This window comes from Diadema setosum, chromosome 19 (genome assembly GCF_964275005.1).
Source record: "Diadema setosum chromosome 19, eeDiaSeto1, whole genome shotgun sequence".
Classification (NCBI taxonomy): domain Eukaryota; kingdom Metazoa; phylum Echinodermata; class Echinoidea; order Diadematoida; family Diadematidae; genus Diadema; species Diadema setosum.
The window spans coordinates 22,564,305-22,587,447 of NC_092703.1; the positions used below are offsets into that span (position 1 = coordinate 22,564,305).

Consider the following 23,143-nt stretch of genomic DNA (forward strand, 5'->3'; position numbering starts at 1 on the left):
AAAGTGACATGACAAGAGTATAATAATGACATAAGAGTGCACTCCCATCATAACAAAGTCTTAGGGACTGGCGGTTTTCTTTCGTCACGTCAAAATTTCATCATAGTCAAAAGTAAAGATAAAAATTTTTAGATGATGATATTGGAACACTAAATGTTTACTTCGTTGTAACAAGAATTTCGTTGTAACTGTGATAGCTATCATAACAGGAGTGCATTGTACTTAATATTACGGCACTGGTCTACATGTTGTACCTGTTCTGCAAGAAGTATGATAGCACACAAATAGTTGTTATCATTACATAATATTGTATATACACCGTATTACAGTGGATTGTCTGCCATTAATGTACTTCCTGACGAAATTTTAAGGCAACATGTTGCACCCCTGTCATTCTGGCAAAAATCTGGCAAGATATTCATGGGCCTCCCATAATCATTTTAATCATGTCACCAATTGCTACGTATTTCATATCTCTAAAACTGCCACACATATCTTTCAACAGTCTTCTGAAATGTGTGTGAGTGAGTACCTTTCAGGAAGCTGGTCATATATTCACTTGGTTGTCAATCTTTTCAGAGCAGTGTGTCTTCAAACAGAACTGATGATGGTATCTAATTTTCAGTTCCTCGCATATTCCTTTAACCCGCTGAGGACAGGCTGATTTTGCTACAACACGCATTTCCCACAGACACTTGCCAGAGTATACTCGGGACACGTCCTCAATGGGTTAAGGTCCTTACCCAGAATCTTCACAGTCACTTACTGTAAACACCATATATTTCGCGAATCGGGAATTCCCGACGATTTCGCGAGTGGTTAAATTCGCGATTGTGGAGTCCTATACTGAACAGAGAAATGGACATGCATACGTCACACCCACATCAGAATCAGAGTCAATATTTTTGCGTGTCTTTACTTTCGCGAATAGCACCTGACTTGCAAAATTTGCAAAAATAAAAACCTCGCGAAATATTCGGCATATACAGTACTAGTCTGTGTCTACAATTTCTTCATTAAATTTGTTTTTCTTGTCTTCTCCTTCCTTGAAACAGAGGGGGGAAAAAGAAAAAAAAAGACACTGCTTCCGGGTTAGAGAGATGGAATTCTCCATGTGATGGCCGTGTCATACATACACGGTGCACTTGCGTTCTCGTGTTTGTATCAGGTGCCGTTCTGGGCTATGGACTTTGGGGTGTAGACCACCGTTCTCTCATCCCAAGCGCAGTCCGCAAGCTGGATGGACAAGAGTGGTAGAATATAAAACACAGAGGAGTGCAACAACAAGATAGAATTTGACGCATTATTAGAGAGAAACGCAAGCTCATAAACTCTGGTATCATATCTGTAATGAATTTTTTTTTGTACTCAATTTGAAGGACAAGTCCACCTTCATATACATGTGAATTGTGTGAATGCAACAATATTAGTAGAACACATTACTGAAAGTTTGGGGAAAATCGGGCAATCTGTTCTAAAGTTATGATTTTTTAAAGTATCTGCGCAGTCACTGCTGGATGAGAAGACTACTAGAGTGTAAGATGTCATATGCGTACAACGATATAAAGAAAATAAAAAGAGAATTTCACAAAACTTAACTTTTTGAATAAAGTGCACATTGCTTTGACTTGTTACTGACATATGTTAATGGCAATATTATTCCCCCTGCCTTCTGAAAGAGAGAAGTCAAGTGTTCGTTTGTTATGTGAGAAAAGTGAAAATATGTTGAATTCTCTTTATTCTTTCTTTATATCGTTGTACACATGTGACATCACAAGCTATAGTAGTCTTCTCATCCAGTCTTGAGTGAGCAGAAACTTCAAAATTCATAACTTTTGAACAGATTGTCCGATTTTCCTCAAGCTTTCACTGATGTGTTCTACTAATGTTGCTGCATTCACTCAACCCTCATGTCTATGAAGATGAACTTGTCCTTTAAATATCAATGACTGTCAAGATGCCAAACTCAATGAAAAATGAAAATCCCATAACTGCTTTCCAAGTGACATTTTGTTTCTGATTTCTAGGGTTTGTTCATTTGTTTCCAATTCTGCTTCTAATATACATGAACCCTATCATTTTACCGATTGATCCCATCCATTCAGAAACTTCAGTACCAATGTGGGGAAAATACCTTTGGTGGGTTAATACACAGTTACATTAAACATCCAATGGTTCATAAATCTCTATAGTTAAACATACCTGGCCCGGAACATGTATGTTGAAATCTAGTCCGCAGACAAATTCTGTGTGGTGTTCAATTGTTTCTAGCGGTGCTGGTTGCTGGGCGAAGTTCCACGTCCGAACGGTGAAGTCATATGAAGACGATGCGAGTACACACTTGTGGTGGGGGGAACACTGCAAATATAGAACCAGGGAATGTCTAATAATTGAGAGCAGGATAACCTAGCTTGTCTGATCATTATCAATATCAATATCATTATCATTATCATTATCATTATCATTATCATCATCATCATCATCATCATCATCATCACCATTATTATCTTCATCACCATCACCATCACCATCACCATCATCATCATTATCACCATCATCATCATCATCATCATCATCACCATCGTCGTCAATCACTTCAAACATGAAAAACGAGCCCAGGCAAATTGCTGATGCAAGTAGCCCAGTATCCTTAGTGTCAATTTGCAATGAGTCTGGAAAGGAGGTCCATGAGATTTATGAGCATTTCTTCTCTGAAAGACAATTTACAGTTATGCTTTCTTCCAATATTTGCCAAAAAATATTGAGATTTCATCAAAAGTAAAATCGAATCCATAATGTTACAGATTGTATACCCTGAGTATTTTGTTTGTTATGTTTGTAGAATATACCTGAGGCATGCCCTCTGCAAAATATTAGAATTTTTTGTCAATTTCATTTTTATTAATTGGGGTTTAACTGTTAATTTTAAAAGAGTACACAAAAACAAAAACGACTTGATATATACTAGTCAATCACTAAATTCTTTCACTCAAACGATCCTGCTATCAATATTTATTTTTTTTCCTCCAAATATGTCTTGAACAACAGTGATATGCAATGCGTGCATGCAATCAGCTAACCAATCGACACGGAATTTCGATATCATTCATAAAAATGTATGTGAATAGTTAGAGCGTGCACACATAAGTACTGGCACTTACAAAGCAGAATTTTAACATGTGGAGCACAAGTGCCAAATTGTTATAGAGATATGGTCTGATTCATCGAAATATGTATACTTTCAGGGGCTATTACAGGTGAATTATGACTATTTTTGTGTATTCTAGCTGTACACAAATTTGATTTTCAGGGTATTGGTACACTTTAAGTCATTCTTTAAAAGTGAAATGACATACACTACAGTGTACTAAAGAACAAGAGCACCAAACAATACAACTCACAATAAGATTCTTCTTACCTTGAGTCTACGTATTGCATGAGTGTGCCCACCTAGTTGAAAAAGTACTTTTGATGGGTTTCTCAGATCCCAACCTCTGATTTTGCTGTCGACAGAACCTGCAACAATAATATTCTGCAAAACAATGAAATAGAAAAACACAAACATGAGACTCAATTAAAGGGAGCGGTCTGCCCCAAGTACACAAAATTCACACAACTAGTCTCTATGATAGACCAGCAGCTTTATGATAGTGGGTTATCAGCCATCTTGTCTTGCAAAGATGGAAACTGAAAACAAACAAACAAACAAAACCATACAATTAAGATTTTACCTAATGAGATTGCAAGTAACATTCATCTTTGATTGTACACGGATAAAATTACATCTTCCAGGATAGGTTGTCTGTTGTTTCAGGAGAAGAAAAGGTAAGTACATTTTTGTAGGAACAGACTTCTACTGAAACTCTTTTACCAAGTTACACTGAGAAAAAAAAATTCTTCAGATTGCCCATGCAATTCAAGACCCTTGCCAGATGCACACTGAACATGCATAATTTGCATATGTTAGGTACGGAGGTAACTTCGCGTATTTCACCATAAAATATGTAATCAGGTATTTCACTTTGGGAATTATTTCTGCATACATTGGGTGAATAGACTTACAGCTGCATCTATGCATGGGGTTCTAATCTTATCTGATTAAGAGTTGCCCAGCGACCTAAATCAAAGTACATTCATTCTTGGTTGTCAACACAAGAGGGTCAAGCTCTGATAAGCTATTGGTATCTACACTAATATATTACCCGAGTGCATCTCTTTTCCCCCTCAAGTGGGAGATATTCTGGGATCATCGTGATAGTGTGAGAAAATCATGAAATACTCACAACCTGACAGCCTCTCAAAGAGGTGCTATTCTACATTGATAACATTCATTGGTGGGAGAAGGAAAGGATGAAAAAATATACAAGTGTGTGAACGCCCAGCTCAAGACCCACAAAAAGTAGGCCAAAATGAATTTTCACTTTTCTATACAGTTTACAGGAGTAAGCTCTAAGCTTTAGAATGGTATATTACTTCTTAAAATTTGACCATCCTAACCCATGAGAAAAGTGATTGACATAAGAGAGTTAGGAATTGCACTTTGATAGGAAAAGGGAAAAAATTGGATTCAATGAGTGAAGTCACTCAAGCATCAGTGGCGGATCCAGAGAGGGGCGCAACCGGCGCACGCTCCCTTTATTTTTCATTGAAAACAAAAGAAAAAAAAAAAAAAAGGAAATGAAACCCGGAAGTGGCACCAGAAATATTAGTCCCTTAAAGAATTCCTGGATCCGCCCCTGAGCATTCTGTGCAGAAGAATCAATGAAAATGTATTGTATTTGTCAGTGAAAGCAGTACTTGTCCGAAAAAATATGGCCCAGAAAAACTGAATATCTGTATTTTGGTTTTGCGTTATTTAAAGCTACCAAAGTTTAAAAGAAGGTAACGAAAAGAGTACTCTTCAAGGTAAGACAAACTTTAATAATTTGAGTCTGTCAATCCAAATGACATATTTTGGTCACTTACAGAGAACCCTAATCTGTGACTTTTTGTGGGTTTTGAGCTGGACAGTCACATACTATATACGCCAAATATTTCATGATGTTTTTATTTTTGACAATTTTGCGAGTTGGGTGCCATTTGCAAATTTAAAAAAAAAACGCAAAAATAATTACTCTGATCCCGACATGAATGTGACGAGCACGCAAACATTTCTCTGTTCAGTACTGCACTCCACAATCGCAAACCACTTGTGAAATTGTTGGGAAGTCCGATTTCGCAAAAAATTAGACTCGTTTATTACATTTGTAAATGGCACATACAGTATAATTATTGATAGGAAGCTTCACCTGATCATATTTGCACCAGTCGCATGATATGACGTCCGCCTTGCTGACGGGGATGAGAAAGCGTGGCTTCTGGGGTCGGTTGATGTCCCAGACGCACAGCGAGCCGTCGCCTGGAGACGGGAGGAGGAAAATCACCATGACAATCGTAAACATCACTGCACTGAACATCTCGGTTACATGGTGCAAGGTTGTGTCTTGACAGGGTGTATTTATTGGTGTCTGCCATTCCTACAAACATTATTCAACTCCTGTGAGAGTAGTAGCTGTCCTTAGCAAAACAGTGCTGGAGGTCTCGGACAGCTGTGCACATAAACAGTCATTTGATTCATGGTTATACATTGTCATGAGTGTCAGAAAACTAATGCCCTCAAGCTATTAAAGGGAACTGGAAGGCTCTTAATGTGATTGATGATAACATACAATAATAATGATGATGGTGATGATAAAGACAATATTGATGATAATGGTTTTAACTCACTATACTTTACACTTTACTGAATCATTATCAGTAGATGTAAGTGTTTGTGCATATAGTGGTAGAGTAGTTAAACGTCCTTTATGCCTTGTTTGGTAAACATATCTATTTATATCTGTTATTTTCACATGTACTTACAATGTACAGGTACATTATCACTTATATTTTTGTATTCATATATTGTAAACATGTTTGTACTCTCATACCCCAAGATGGGGTCGATAGAGTAAATAAAATCTTACAATCTTACAATCTTACAATCAGTACCATATCATCATTCTCTTTCATTTAGAAATACAGTGTATCAACACCAGCTTAAAAAAACAAAAACAAAAACAAAAATAAAGAAAAAAACACAGAAGAATTCTAGCAAGTTATTCTGTGCTACCTCCATGTACACTCCTGTGGTTCCCAAGGGAAGAAAAGGCATATAGCGCTTACCAGCAGGCATGGAAAAAAAAAATGGGATGAACTAACAAACAGACAAAGACGAGCAGAGTAAACTCTACTCCCTCTTCCTAAAGCCCATTAATTTCTTCTCATATTAATTCCTGGAGTCTGAGAAGGATGTAATATGCTCTCTACTTATCACTCCAAAGTTTTTTAAGAAAAAAAAAATTCAAAGAAATGCATTCTTGCCTGAGGAAGTAGCAAAGCATCCCGGCACGATGGGGGACCAGACAGCCGTGTATACGTTGTGGCGGTGGCCAACAAATGTCCGCAGGGAGTGGTCCCGATTTGGGTCCCAGATCTTGACGGTCCTATCCCAGGAGGCGGAGACAACAAGGTGCTGGTCCCTGGTTTGGCTCCAGTTTACACAGTACACCTCCTTGCTGTGTTCCTATATCATGGAAAACAAACATATTAATGAAATATATAGTATACCAAATGTAACATATGGATTATAGGACTGGTGTATAAGTTCATATACCATACAAGTATATTACATATGATACAATATGTAATAAAACAAATAAAACAATTTACACATGGTAATCACACACAAAAAAGAAAAAAACAACAAATGAACAAATGGCTTCAGCTCACACAGCATATCTCCTTTCTGTGTTCTTATACCACGGAATATATAACATACGAATAGAATACTGGTATAACATAATGGATAAGAGGTACAATGTTTCAGTTTGTATGCGTGTATATACATTGTAAATTGTGTATATATACACTTAGTTACAGATACATATTTTAATACAATACGTTGAAAACAACAACAAATACACAATTGGTACAGATAATCTGAGGCTGCATTAAACCTTCTTTCCAAATACATCTATAATGCTACATTACACAAAACAAGACAACAAATTGTGATAGTGTGGTTTTCAAATCAGCTTCAACTTTGAGTCCGTACCTACTTTTACGTACACTAACCCTATTTCTGCAAAATCCCAGGGGTGACAAGACCTCCAGTCTCAATTGGCACATTATCGAAAAACCTAATGACTCAATTTTGAAAAAAAAAAATACTGATTTGAGTTTTCAAACCTTACAAATGTATCAACGTATCTGATGTCAACATTGATGATATTCTATGAAAATGTTGAAAAAAAAAAATCACTGTTGAAAATTCATGATTTTATGAAATATGAGGTCTTGTCATCCCATGGACAATGCACTGTATGTGCTTGTGCCGTATAAATGCACAATAACCCGTAAAATGGTCCCATAAAATAAACATCAACTATTAAAACTTCTTTTCAAAACCTTAACTGTGAGCAAAATAGCATGGAACTTTGATCTTCTAATCCCCAGGTATCTCCAAATCTTGAGACACACATGGACATTGGTGTTTGCTTTCTAATCAATTAAACAGTGCCCGTTGCTCTGAACAATGCAATATATATGAGTATATGTACATATTATCCCCCTCCCACAAAAGGAAAAACCCCATTCATGTTTGATATTTCATTGGTGAACAGCATATCTTAACTGTTATCACATAAAACATTCAGTTCAAGTGAAACAATGGGGGCACAGAAATAATGACTTTATAGTTACTGCATACACAAGGTTGCCACTTCAAAATGTTTATACGAGATCAGTCGTGCATATGACCTGACCCACTATGTGTGATAAGGATGTTTATTATTGATAGCAAAATCTGGCTTCCTCTCGCATCATAAGAAAAATAACGCCAAATAATATGATATGAATATGAAGAGTTTGTTTGCAAAAACCGATAAGTCCATACTTGCCAAATGGAAATATTTGCGATTAAAGGGCAAGAAAAATAAAGAGAATAATAACAAAATTTTTGCTTCTTTTGACCATCACTTTAAAAATGTACCTTTATATGTAGTGACCAATATATCATTCAAAAGGCGTTATTTTGTACTTTATGACAGAGACCGTACTTCAAAATCTTCAAAAATGGACTTATCGGTTTTTGCGAACAAACCCTTAATATATTCAAACAGAACTACTGACTCTATAATTCTCAATATTATCTTTTGAATCAACTTACCGGGCTGAGGCAATGAAAGGGGCATTGTAATGGTATTTGCTGGCTAGTCAGAAAACCAAACAATCCTGAACAAGTTTGACAAACGTAAGTGTTTTTCAGAGCTGTACAATTCTGGAATTCTGAACCCACCTGCCTACCTTTAGTAACTCTGATAATAACAGCAAACAAAGAACAGAAATATGGTATACAGACAGCCATACTCAGCAGTTCACACGCACACATGTCAATGACACTGATACTGAGTTTTTCATTAAATGTTGAAATGTGGCTGAACAGTGAAATGTTGGCATAATTATAAACTAGATGAATGTGGATAGTAAGCAGCATTGAGCCAATTTCTGTCTCACAAGACAAGACATAACATTTTGAGTGCAGCATTAATGTTAGATGTTGGAGAGAGCTTTGTACATTGTAAAATTCAAATGTTTTGAACAGCATACATCATGCAATAAAAAAGGAAAAAAAAAACATCATAAAGCGAACTTGCTCCATTAGATACCTTTTAAAAACAAAAAGAATGAAAATACTTTGTAAAGATGTGTCCTTCATTGTACTCAACATAAAGTAAAGAGGTAAATAGCAAAAATGGGCACAGTACCCATAATTACCCCATCACTATCCTTAACCAATTGAGGACGAGTCCCGAGTTATACTCGGGCAAGTGTCTATGGGATATGCGTGTTGTAGCAAAGTCTGACCGTCCTCAACAGGTTATTACCACGCAAGTGACACAAAGTTCACCATTGACCATCTAATGCAGTCAAGCCTGCCTGCAACTGTCTTTGTATAGGGGTGATCTTTCATGAACAAGTTGAACCATAATGTGCTTTAAAGGGATGGTATAGAATTGGCTGAGGTAAGGATTCAAGATACTTGGAACATTTTTTTTTTAAGATACTGTACTTAGAAACCATTTCATGAAATGTTTAGGAGCATACAATTCTAAGAGGAATTCAAAGTTCATTTCATGAAAACTGGGTTTGAAATGGCCGAGATATCCAGAAACAAAGTAAAACAAAGTGATCCTAATAAGGTGGGTTCCACCTTTATTAGGATTGCTTCATTTTGGATATCGTGGCCTGTGGAGGCACATTATAATTCATTGCAGACTTCGGGCTGGCTGGATACTTTCGTTTATTAACACTCAACAATGCAAGGTACAAATCACTAATGTCATTGGTAGCATTGTAGGTAAAACAAAAGTTTCACTATCCTGGGGCTGGACCCTCTCCGTACTGCCATGTTTCCGTGACCGAAGTACCGTACAACCTGTGTATTCACGTAATCTTGGTTCTCTATATCTATGGTGTCCTTCAATGAGCATTCTTTTTCTTATCTTATCTCTACATTCCTCCCCCCAGTTGCAGCCTTTAAAAGGATGCAACGATAAAACTTATATCATTTACCATTACGACCACTTTATATTAATTCATCAACATAATAAACAACCTTTTAACCAGCAACTTATGAACTATACATATATATACATTTTATAACTCTATGTGACATTATTAAATGCATCAGAACTCTGAAGCAATGGTGCTTGTGTTTTGATTGTCAAACCTTTGCTGTCATCTGGGGTAATATACAATATACAATCAACTGTACTCAACAAATTTGCATCCTGTGGTTACAACTCAAAAACTTTCATTAACACTGTGGATACCCATCCTATACATAATAAACACTCATCTTACTTATAACTTACATGTAACTTTATTAATTGTCATCACTGTTTTCTGAAATGCTAAACAAATATTTTTATGTACCTTCTGGCTTCTGTACTAAATCAATTACCAATACCCAATAAACCTCAGCAAGTACATACATGTATATCGTTTACACATATCTCTATAAACTTTCAAGAAAAAAAAAATGGATGAGATACATGTATGAAAACATCTTTCTAAGTTCCAATATTAAACATTAAACTCATTGATGCACCACTTGTGCACTTAACATACATAAAAAAAAAAACCTATGATGAATCTAATCAACTCCTATGGCTTTGGCTCCATAGTGACTCATTTAACAAAACAAAACAGAGGGAAAATGAGCTTAAAAAACAAGAAAATGAATGGGTCAATAACTGAAAATTCCTCAAAACATTGATGTCCTTGAACATACTCATCCTCCTGTACAAATTTGTGCTTTGTTTAACTTCTAGAAAGCATGTGGTACTGCACTGAGAAGTTGAAGCAGTATAGTTACACAAAATACAAATCCTAAACATAAAATATGACTCTTAAATCATCCGGTTGTAAAAAATACAACAGATCTACCTTCCTCCAGACTGCTGTATTACACACAACACAAATTTGGCATTTTAATCATATGCCTTAACACACATATTTACAGAGAAATAATTTACAGTTTTGTTTCAAACTCAGAATCCTTTCTTTGGTTCTATTTCTACTAACCTGTTTGTCCAAATCAAACTGGTTTACTGTAACCTCCTTTTTATCATAACGCCTGTTTATCATAACACTTATTCATATAAATCTCTACAATTCTTGTACTTAACTACCCAAACAAATGTACTAGTTGTACATACACATATCATGACTGAATTCATAATCAATCAATCACCCTCCTTGGTATGAAACCTTTTTGCATTAATATCATGTTTTAAACACTTAACATAAATTTCAAGTGCAAACATAAATGTCAACCAACTTGAGTGTAAAATCCATGCATTTGTCATGGTCTGCAAAAATACAAACAACAAATATACTGGCGAATATGGTAACAACTAATCTTCAGTATTGTTAGTGTACTGCATGATACAACGTGTGTCTGTATACTGCACATATCAATATGTTTAATAACATAACCACCTTATTACATATTCAATCTGTTTACAATAAAAACATTCTACTTATTCTCAAAAAAACTTACAACAAAAACAAGTTATATACATTTTCTTTCCCCCCCTTTTTTTTTTGAAATAGACTGTGCAGTGTATAACTTCGTCCCTTTTTTTACCACAAAACATGTAATTCAGTAAATTATTCAAATCAAAAACCCCCTTTTTCGGAATCCCTTTACATATGAAATTTTATCAACCTTAATCTAAATAAAAATCATGAACATCAAAAACTTGTATGCATCATACAATTCTCACTAGACATTGTCTCATGTTTCACAAGCAAAACATAATCAAATACCTGCTACACTTTCATGTTGTGAATAACATTAAACAAAATTGAACTTGAAAACAGTTTTTGAGTCCACATGTCCTTTCAAGTTCATTTGAGTCTACTGTAGTAATCTTCTCACTCTTCAAATAATTCTGGTGCTTCTGTCCTTGGCTTTCATTTTGAAATCGTGAATTGCGTACCTTACAACTCGCTGTAAGATAATTGCGGGTGGCAATCTACCTCGTGAATTGCTGGCATTCCTGGACGCTCTGCTAATGGTGTATCCGAGCACTTCGAGTCTTCCATTATCCTGGCTCCATAATGCACGATTTCACACAACAGTATGTAGCTCAATATTACTCTTTTATCGCTTTCATGAATATACACGTACGAATGCTAAAACGCGTCAAATATCGCTTGATCTGTGGTTAATTTGTATCGCGAACACACGCTTTCCTGAGTGTTGATCCAAACGCATATCACCATATTCACATTAGCTCTGCTATCAAAATGCACATCGCACGTTTATTGCAAATGTGCATCTTAACATTACAAATAGCTCTTTTTGAAAACACCAGATTGGTTTATTCACATTTCCAGCATATCAATCGCGGGTGTCTTCATTCACGCTTCCTGCTCCAAAAGAAGACACAATTTGGTCACCGGCCTAGTCAGCACTGACGTCGCGGTTTTCACCTTCGCTCTGCGGACGAATCCCTTCTTGTCTGGCATAACCTCTTGGACACGCGCCATAGACCAAGAACATCTAGGTGCTGTTTCATCTGCGATGAGTACGACGTCACCAACTTGGAGGTTACGACCAGGTTGTAACCATTTCTGCCGTTGTTGTAGCGAAGGTAGATACTCCTTTATCCACCTCCTCCAGAACAGGTCTGCCAGGTATTGCATCTGCTTCCAGCGCCTCTTCGCGTAGACATCCTTGACATCAAAGGTCCCGGGGGGCAGCATCATTGAAGTCTTCATCGTCAGTAGGCTGTTTGGTGAGATTACGTCCAGATCATTGGGGTTGTCAGAACATCTCGTGAGAGGCCTACTGTTAATAATGGCCTCCACTTCACATAGGAGTGTATTGAGCTGTTCCTCGTTCTGTGACGTCTTTAGATATTGTTCTGCCAGAATTGCCTTTAGTATCTTTCTGACTGTTCTTATTTGACGTTCCCATACACCTCCTTGATGGGAAGCAGCTGGGGGGTTGAAGTGCCACTTCATGCCATGGCTTGCATGGAAATTCATCATTTGCTCTTGATTCAGGCCCTTTAATGCTTCACTCAATTCCTTGTCAGCTCCTACCAGATTTGTCCCATTATCTGAGAACATCTCCTTCACAGGTCCTCTTCGGCTGACGAAACGACGAATTGCATCAATACAAGAGCTGGTGTCTAGGCTTGATGCAACTTCAATATGCACCGCTCTACTGGTCATGCATGTGAAGATTACACCGTACCTTTTCCGCATGCTTCTTCCACACTTTATCTCAAAAGGACCGAAATAGTCCATGCCAACTTTGGTGAATACCGGCTCGTCACCCTGGACTCTACTGCTTGGAAGCTCAGCCATCTTCTGATAACCAGCTTTTCCTTGGGCCTTTCTGCAGATGATACACCTTTTTGCTATGTTTCGGGCTAATACTCCGACTCCTACTATCCAGTACTTCTGTCTTATTTCTGCTACCATGTGGTTTTGTCCCTGATGACCAACTCTCCTATGTACATGCTGCATCACAAGAGTGGTTACATGGTGCTTTCTTGGTAGAATGTACTGATGTTTTGCACTGCTTGGCATCTGAGCATGTTGCAACCTTCCACCGACTTTGAGTAGCCCATCACTTAGCATTGGATCCAGGCTGCTGATAGTAGAATTCTTTGGCAATCCCTTCCCATGAGCAAGACGTTTCATCTCATCTGGGTATGATTCAAGCTGTACATGTTGAATTATTGCCAGTTCAGCCTCTTCAATGTCTTTGCACGTCAAATTGAATCTTTCCTCTTCTGAATTGCCAACTTTTCCCTTCATCTTGTCTTGTAGCCCTTTCTTGAGCTTCAGTATCCAGGCAACTCCTCTTTTCAATTTGTTCCAGTCAGAGTAATGTGACAGGAGTGCATTTACAGGATTTTCCTCATTTGTCCTTGTGGTGTGAATGTATATCTCATTCACTTCTCCCTGTGGCTCATCACCATCTTTCTCATCTACAGTAACTTTCACATCAGATGGCCACATTTCTTCAGATTCCTTCAGAAATTCTGGTCCTTCAAGCCACTCTTTTTTCTTGGTCAGCTCACTGGCATCAAGTCCCCTGGACGCATGGTCAGCCGGATTTAACTTTGTGGGAATGTACTTCCACTGGATTACCTCTGATCCATCCCTGATGATACTCAGCCGGTTCGTCACAAAAACGGGATATCTGGCCGTTTCATTTGAAATGTATTTCAGTACCGTTTGGCTGTCCGTCCAGAACACTGACTGGTCCAGATCCATTTTCATTTCTCTCCTTATCATAGTGTCCTGTTTCACTGCTAGTGTAGCTGCAGTCAGTTCCATCTTGACGATAGTATGAGGTTTCAGAGGTGCAACTCTCGCCTTTCCTGCTACGTATGCCACATGAACTTCATCGTCTTCATTTATCTGTCTTAAGTAGGTCACAACGCCATATCCGTTCTTGCTCGCATCTGCAAAATGATGCAAATGTGCATTTGTCACCTTCCCGAAATTCTTTGGTTTGAGGCACCTGTCGATCTTAACCTGCTCCAGGTTATGCAGCTCATCCATCCAATGTTCCCATTCCTTTCTCTGTTTCTCGGGAATAGACTGATCCCAGTCTAATTTGGCTTGACATAATTCTTGAAGAATCATTTTTGCCTTCAGAACGTATGGTGCTGCAATTCCGAACGGATCATAAACTGAGCTCATCACAGACAAAATATTTCGTCGAGTAGCCTTTCTGGACTTTTCTTTCAGTTTGAAGCCAAGCCGATCTTTTTCTGGGTCCCATTGTACACCAAGAGCTCGCTCAGTAGGAAGAATTTCCTTCTTCAGGTCCAGGTCCTTTATCTCGACAGCATGATCCTCTTTCGGAATGGAATTCAACACTTCCCTGTTGTTGCTTGACCATTTGGTTAACTTGAAACCTCCTTCTGCCAAGACTTGTTTCATCTCTTTTGCTAGAGTGATTCCTTCTTCCTGTGTTGGTACCGATTTGAGGAAATCGTCAACATAGAAGTCATTCTCTATCGCATCTAGCACTGCTTCTCTTGTGCATCCTTGGTTGTCCTTTGCTATTCTCTTCAGTGCATAATTAGAGCAACTGGGGGATGACGTTGCTCCAAAAAGATGCACCAACATCCTGTATTCTACAGGTTTCTTGGCTATGTCCCCATCTGGCCACCACAGGTAGCGGAGCATGTCGCATTGGTCTGGCGTGACTCTGACTTGATAAAACATGGATTGAATGTCAGCCATTACAGCAACTTCATCCTTTCTCCATCTGAAGAGAACACCTATCAATCCATTGGTAAGATCTGGTCCTTGAATGAGTTCTTGGTTCAGAGATTTCCCTTTGTAGGTGATAGGACAATTGAAGACTACCCTGATCTTCCCAGGTTTCTGTGGATGGTAAACCCCATGATGCGGTATGTACCAAATTTTCCCATCATTTCTGTTCAACTCTGTTTCTGGTACTCTTTCTGAATATCCTTGTTTTTCCAGATCATTCATGAATGTGGTGTACTGTTGATGCATTTCCTCATTCTTTAGCAGCTTTCGTCCAAGTCTTTCGATGAACCCTTCAGCTTGGCTCCTGTTGTTGGGCATCGTCACATCTCTCTGTCTCAGAGGTAAGTCCATCTGATAATGATTGCCTTTCTTTGTCGTGGACTTCTCCATTATATCTAGGAAATGTTTGTCATCAACTGACGGACCAGCCCTTGTTTCACTGAGTCTCTCGGTGAACTCCATGTTACAGAACTCCCTGAATTTCCGTTCCAAGTCATCTTGTCGTGGAATGATGGTCACCTCCTGCTCCTTACAGAAACACACTTTGAACTTGTCTGCTTGAACCTGTGTGTGTAAGCCATATATCAGCCATCCCAGCTTTGATCTGATGGCATAAGGTTCTCCAACATCACCAACTTTGATTTCCAGTGGCATTGTTGCTGAAGGAACATTGGCTCCAATCATGAGTGACACCCTCGGGAGAGTGTTCTTGCCACTTAGTTCTGGTAGCTCTATGTCCTTTAGATGTCTCCATTTTTCCAGATCTCTTTGCATTGGAGCATCTTTCACGGTCACTGGTATGCCATCTCTTACATACATTGGTGGAAGGCTGATATATTCCTCCTCTTGTATTCCACCTATCTGCATTTCATCTACCGTGACTTCTGTGTCGATTACTTCCTCCAAGTTCAATGTCTTGATGACTAATTTAGTCTTTCTGGTTCTTGCTTGCAGTCTCTCTACCAGTTCAGTATCACAGAATACTGTTCCGCATCCACTATCTATGAATGCATAAGTTGATATGCATTTCTCACTTCCCCTGCGTTTTATGACAACTGGAATTATTGTCATGCATGTCGATGTTGGTTGAGCTTTTTCTCCAATCCCTTTTTTGACATTGGTGGATCCTGATGAGACCTTAGTAGCTTCACTATGCAGCTCCGTTGAAGTTGAAGCATCATTTTGATTTTTCCTTTCATCTGTCTCAGCTCCATCTCTGTCTTTGATTCTTCTGGAGTCGTGCATCAGCGTGTTGTGCTTCCTTTTGCACAGCTCACAGACCACTTGGCTTTTGCACTCCCGCTTCATGTGTCTTGGTTTTAGACACCTGAAACACAGTCCCTTCTTTCTCACTTGCTCCGATCTTTCTTCGACTGTCAGTGCTTTGAACTTTCTGCAATCGTTTATATTATGTCGTGTATTTGTACCACAGAAAGAGCAAGTTGGTGGTTTTGTGCTGTTTTCATCCCCACTCTGGTTTGCAGTCCTGGTTCCGAAAACCTTTGCAGTGCTTTTCGTTCTTGCAGGTTTGTCCCTCTGATAGATAGCGTTCTTCTTGTACCCCAGACCTTCTACCATCGGGTCGTTCTGGTTCCTCGCCGTCTGTGTAACAAGATGTACCAAGTCTTCCAGGGTGGGACTTCTGTTACTCACATCTCTTGTAAATCCAACTATTGATATCCACTTTTGCTGGATGTAGATAGGGAGTTTGCTGGCAACGATTCGCAAGAAACCAGGGGCATCCATCTCTCTTATCTCTCCAGCATCTCGTACATAGGAACAATTGTTGAGGAAAATGGAATATTTCCTCAATCCCTGTCCATCCCCTGTCTTGATGGGTTCCCATGCCTTGGCCTTCTCCATATAAGCATTAATAATGCTACTTCGTTGCCCGTAGTCTTGTTGTAGCATGTGTTTTGCTGTTTCAAAGGCTCTCTCTTTTGGCTGGATATGTGGACATTCCCGGATTAGATCGTATGCTTCACCCCTGGTATACTTTAGCAGTAATTCTAGCTTCCTCGCAGGATCGTCTGTTTTGGATTCTACAACGTACTCGAAGTTCCTTGTGAAGGTCAGGTATTCAAGGGGGTCTCCACTGAATGTTTCCATCTCTGGCACTGGCAGGCTATTTTGGGCTGTGAATTTCATCATCTCCCTGAGCACGATTGGAAGCATTCCTTCTTCAGTTTTAAACTCAACCCTCTCTTGTTGTAGCGTAGGAACTTCCTCTGCTTGACCTCGATTTGACCTTTGTTGTTCCAAAGCTTCATTCCTCATACTCCTCATACGAGAGACAGGTTTCTGTCCACCTTCATCAGGTTGCGAATGTTCCATTCTGATATGATGTTGTTCAGTTTGTGCATGAGACAGAGGATCCTTAATTACACTTTGTGACTCTTGGGTTTGTTGTACACCTTGTGTAGTATTCTTCCCCTGTTCATGGTCATGATGAAAAGGTTTTTCTTCACCATTCTCTTGTAGTTCTTCATCCCGCAGAAGCTTCAATTCTGTTTTCAACGCTATGGCTGTCTTCTGTCTTTCAAGCTCTGCTTCTTCTTCTTTGATACGCTGACTCATTCTTAATTGTTGGATTTCCTGTTCTATTTTCAATGATCTTAGCTTCTTTTCAAGTTCAGTTGTCTCTTGTAGTGCTATTAACTTTGCCTTTAACTCCCTCTCTCTCTGTTTTTGTCTTTCTTTCTTCCTAGCCATAGAAGATGCCGATGATCCACATGATACACTGGATTCATTCTCATCATGCTCATACTCCTCATGATCCATTCTCTCCATATTTGGATCTCTATTCATTCTTGTTACGTCTAGTTTTTCATGCTGGGCTTCACTACTTCTGGTTCTGCCCCTTTCATCTCTTGTTTCTGCATGAACTCTACTAGCAGTGGCACTAGGCATCTCTATTGGCCATTCTGAGAATATGCCCTGGCTCTTCTTTCCACCATTCTTACTTTCAGAACTTTCACTTTCATTGTTTGATTCCATTGTTCTACCCCCTTCCTTCATCAAGCGGGGCATTGCTTTATCTTCTTTATCCATGATTTTTTCTTTGAGTACTTTTCGATAGAAACGGCAAATTCAGTCCGATCTCACTTCAATGTTTACGTTACGTTACTCACTGCGTCGTGCCGTACATCACATCGCAAGTAACATAATGTGCAGCGGCGCGGTGGTGAATACCGCTACACCAGCACTGTACTGTAGCCGTGGCTCCGTGCATGCAATGTGATGTCCATGTACCATAAATCAACGCAGTGCCGCTGCCGTCTGACTGCGCCAAGCCATTGATGGCGATCCTTGATCCGTCGTGATAGGACGTACTTTTGTTTTACGAAATGTGGAGGCACATTATAATTCATTGCAGACTTCGGGCTGGCTGGATACTTTCGTTTATTAACACTCAACAATGCAAGGTACAAATCACTAATGTCATTGGTAGCATTGTAGGTAAAACAAAAGTTTCACTATCCTGGGGCTGGACCCTCTCCGTACTGCCATGTTTCCGTGACCGAAGTACCGTACAACCTGTGTATTCACGTAATCTTGGTTCTCTATATCTATGGTGTCCTTCAATGAGCATTCTTTTTCTTATCTTATCTCTACATGGCCATTTCAAAACCGATTTTCATCAAATTTGAATTCCTCTGAGAATTACATGCTCTTTCATGTTTTATCAAGGTTTCTCATTATCTGAAAAATTATTATTAAAAAGTTGAAAACCTGAAGCCCCATCTCAACCGAAACTTTAACCCTAAAAAAACTGGGCTATTTTGGTAGCTCGAAAGACTGGGGGGCCTAAAGGGCCCCCCCTTAAGATCTCGGCCGTGGATTGCGCGATCGCCGCGGAAATTTGCACAATGGTAGTGTGCGATGTAATCTACAAGATCGTATATTCAAATTTTCCAAAATAGTCTTCTTTTATTTTATTTTGATTAATTATGCTAATTTATGAGAGAAATCAGACTCTTTGATCTAAATCAGTAAATAAAGCTCCAAAAGTGCTCATTTTTGGTCTAATTATTCTTTGTGGCATTTTTAGCAAATGTACTTGAAAAAAAAATCGGTATCAAAATTAATTTCTTATTTATTTTATTGTTTTTATGAATTTATGTATTTCTTTGTTTTTCGACCTTTTGTTTTTGTTGTTTTTTTAACAAAATTTGTGGCAGACACTTTTTGAAGCATAATACTCCTAAAACAAATTAATTTTAGCCATTGAGAGTAGAAATAACCATATTTATATGAACCATGTGAAAAAACTCAATTTGCATTGACTTTGTATACAAAATCACATTTTTGAGCCATTTTTGGCCTCACGTGCATGTACAAAAAATTATGTAACTTCAGAACCGTACCCCCGGGCGTCACAAATTTGGTGTCAAAATGTGCGGGAAACTCGAAAGAAAAACTTCATAGAGCATCGCGGCGAGAGCATTGCGTGTTGCAGAGAAATCACACAAAATGTCGAGGGGGGGGGGCCTTTTAGGCCCCCCCCCCAGTCTTTTTAGGGTTAAGTGCTGATGGCACAGGAACCCCCCCCCCCCAGCATTGTACACACTGTTCAACCTCCTTGGCATAGAAAGGGTTAAATGAGGATCTTGACAGCAAGGTAATCTAGAGCTTCCTCATACATTATAATATATGTGGCACGTACATGTAATACTGTAAAATACACTCAAGCACTTTAAAAAAAAAAAGAAGAAAAAAATCAATATCTAACAGACGTGATCTCATATATATAATTCAGATATTGCAGTCTCATGTGTACATTAAAAGTATTTTCAATCATTATGTACCTGGTATTATTAATGTATCAACCACACCGCCTGGCACGAGTAGATGTCTGTTTAACTGTCATTAATGTATGGACTTTGTGCTCATCATTGGTGAGAAATGTAATAATGACACATGAATTTTTCTTTGGCGCCTGCATGCAATGGCTGTGCACACATTTCAGTCATTTAGCAGATCTATGCAATATCAGTGGTAGCTGTACATTCACTTTTGGCATATACCACAATAGGCAAAATGCTGTGGTAATCAGTTATAGGTTGTGCTAGGCGAATGGTTGTGGACTTAAAGTTTTCCACAACATAACTTCTGTCAGGGAGATTTTAACATAGTTGTAAGAATAGATACAAAACAGATTTTGCCCATATCAAAAAAGCCCAGTCAGGTATAACACTAACATTATTGTGCAGCTAATGCAACTTTGCCAAATTGACTTGCTGGTAAACACTTTGCTGCACTGAAGGAACCATTACTCAATGTTGTTCATTAACCCTATTAAACTGTGCTCTTTTTGCCGACTGGTACACAAGCTGGGGAGCTTTCTTCGCTGATTGGTGCAGACATCTGGAAACTATCAAACTGTCAATGAATGGAGATTAAGTAATCCCTTTCATCCAGATTGCGCCACCATGATCTACTGTATTAGATGGGCTGAGACACATTGCTACGCCTGAGTGGGTTTGCTAACACACCTTTGTAACTTTTCAATAAGTTCAACGTTGATTGGATGACTGAATGCTGATAAACAAAAAGCTTGGTAAAAAGTTACATGAAGGGTTTTAATATGGGTAGCATTTGCTGCACTCTATGAGCATTTGAAAGAACTGCCGTCAGATATCTTCCCCCACCCAACAAAATACCCCACAACATGATTCTGATAGTGACAATACAGCCAGTCAAAACTAATGAGCATGACCTTTGACCTACCTTACAGGACTTGAGGGGGCCGTTCTGCTGGTTGAGGTTCCATACCTGGATAGATCCATCCCCGCTTCCCGTGACAATTAGATTTTCATTGTTCTCCGCCCATGTCAGATCAAAGAGACCCTCGTTCCAGTCGAACGTGCCAAGCAGCACTGCCCCAGCGGGCATGATGTCGATAAGAAATAGGGTGCCAGTTCCTGCAGGGGAAATCATTCAAGAAAATTGAAGACAAAAGGCCAATCGAATCATGTACTAATGGCTTCTTCACATTGACAATATTTTGTTGGTCTTTGTTGTATGTTTGAAGTAGATATAACTTCTTTGAACTACAGTGTACCAATACTACTACTTGAAATCTTATCATGCCACAACATTTGAACCAGTAACTTTTCTCTTGCAACAACAAAACCAAACAAAACCAATCAAAACATCAAACAACAAACCTGTCTCTTCCCACAGCTAACATGTAAAAACACACTCAAATAACAAGCACGGCTTGATCATCTGGATATTGATGTTGTTCAGCAGGACAAAGAAACAGGCACTCTCCAGTACCTATATCTCTGTGGAAGAATCTTAAAATCTTACACTGTATGTTATAAAAAGTATTGAAAATCATTCTCACGCACACATATTTTTTAAAGCCATCAAACACTTGACATCATGCTTCATGTCCAGAATCCTACAAGTTTGATCCTACATGTATACAAATTGTGTGTATTGTATAGTTTAGACATTTATCAGTTTAGTCACTAAAATATCTACTGTGAGTTCTAACAAAAATAAATATTGAGCTAATGTTCCCCAAAACAGAATCAAGTTGAAAATTAAAAAAAATTATACAGATACTTAAACTGGAATGATTTGTATGCGATATTTTCATTACCTGCAATTCCATAATGCTGGGAAGTTGCGACTGCAAGCCGTTGTGGTAGATATGGTGAAAATTCTACAGCGTAGCCATGGCGACCAGGAGATTTAAAGGCGACAGGTGGCCGATTCATGTCTGAATTTTGACGTTCACGAAGCCCGCTCTTGTCAAAAACTACATCATCTTCAAAGTGATCGTCCTCTACAAGAGCATATCGTGGATTTTTAAATGCATCACCAGAATAATTATAAGAACTATGGGGTGGAACAGGAGCACACTCTTTGCTACCGGTAATCTTCACAAAAGGTGGTTAGTCATCTGTAAGTAAAGACAAGTACAAAAAAACAAGCATAACTAGAATACCATGTCTCCAATGATTTGATTCCTTGCTCATTGAGCCAATTCACTGCACTAACTGTTACAGGCAATAAATACATGGATCCACATACTGACATTATATTGTAGATCCAGCACTGGAAGCATTATCTTTAAATACAGCCACTGTCTTGCTATCTAATTTGAAAATGTTCCCTGTATTTGCACATCAGTTTGGAATTTATATACATTTTATAGGGCATTTATTGACTAAGTCATGACATCAAACATCACAGACAAGAATTATTGCACAATAAATATCATTCCCAGGTCTATTTTTATAGATGTATACCATATTGGCTAAGCATGATGTTTACTGTTAAGTATTTAACTGTAAACATAAAGTAATCTACAATCTTCAGGTATTTTTAATCTTGTTTTTATCTTTCTTTTTATTTTTCTCTCAGAAGACTTGTTCACACCATGACACTGTACATTGTAAATGTGTGGGAAAGAACTCTGCACAGATTAGCATTTTAATTGGTAACATGGCTGTATGGCTTTCTTTTGAACTCCTCTTAAAATATTACATGAAAGAATGAATGTAAGAACTACAGAAGCACTCTGAGAGCACAGACCTCCGCCAAGCATACAGCTCATTTCCACCACTGATCTTGTTCTTCCACAGAGATATCAGTGATTTCCACCCATACGTACTTATAGCATTGTGTGCTGAAAGTCGCCCGATTTCCCGATATAGAAGCCTTTGTTACGTCATAAACCCTTAGCTGTACGGCATGCCTCGCCTAGCAGAAACTAGAACACGCACTTTAGTGCGCGCATGCAAACCTCAAATACACGCAGCCTGAACTCCCAATTTAAGTTCATTGACACTACCTGCCAAAATATCAAAAATCCTTCATAAATTCCCCCAATATTCTCGGATCACTACCAAAATTTAATCATCTGTTACTTGTATCATTCTAAACCTTTCCTGCAAGTTTCATCCAAATCCGTTAACTACTTTTTGAGTTATTTTGCACACAGACAAACTAACTAACAAACGAACCAACGGTAACGAAAACATAACTTCCTCCTTTTGCGGAGGTAATTATGATAATGAATACCATGTTAGTCCATCTATTCGGTGGGTGAAGATCTCTAAATTTATAATATCTTTGTAATACTTTAGCATTGTTTAGTTACAAATTTAAATTTAACAAAGTTTTGATACAAAGTAAAGAAAACTGCCACTCCTGAGCACTTTGTAATAATAAGAGTGAATACCTGAATACCTTCGTAAGACTTCATGCAAAGAAGCCTTTTAAGAAA

The 23,143-nt window shown here is 38.5% G+C and overlaps 2 protein-coding genes across 2 annotated transcripts; both read right to left on the reverse strand.

Annotated features, from left to right (window-relative positions):
* Window positions 1-1,092: 1,092 nt before the first annotated feature.
* On the reverse strand, window positions 1,093-21,716 carry LOC140242791 (peroxisomal targeting signal 2 receptor-like). The gene is made up of 7 exons (XM_072322548.1): window positions 21,512-21,716; window positions 20,629-20,822; window positions 6,403-6,604; window positions 5,289-5,398; window positions 3,419-3,532; window positions 2,203-2,358; window positions 1,093-1,236 (listed from the first exon to the last, which is right to left on the reverse strand). Exons 1-7 carry the CDS (start codon window positions 21,627-21,629, stop codon window positions 1,165-1,167), a joined length of 966 nt encoding a protein of 321 aa, XP_072178649.1. The 5' UTR covers window positions 21,630-21,716; the 3' UTR covers window positions 1,093-1,164.
* Window positions 12,013-17,895, reverse strand: LOC140242847 (uncharacterized). The gene has a single exon (XM_072322598.1). The coding sequence runs from the start codon at window positions 17,893-17,895 to the stop codon at window positions 12,013-12,015; it is 5,883 nt and encodes a 1,960-aa protein (XP_072178699.1).
* Window positions 21,717-23,143: the final 1,427 nt, after the last annotated feature.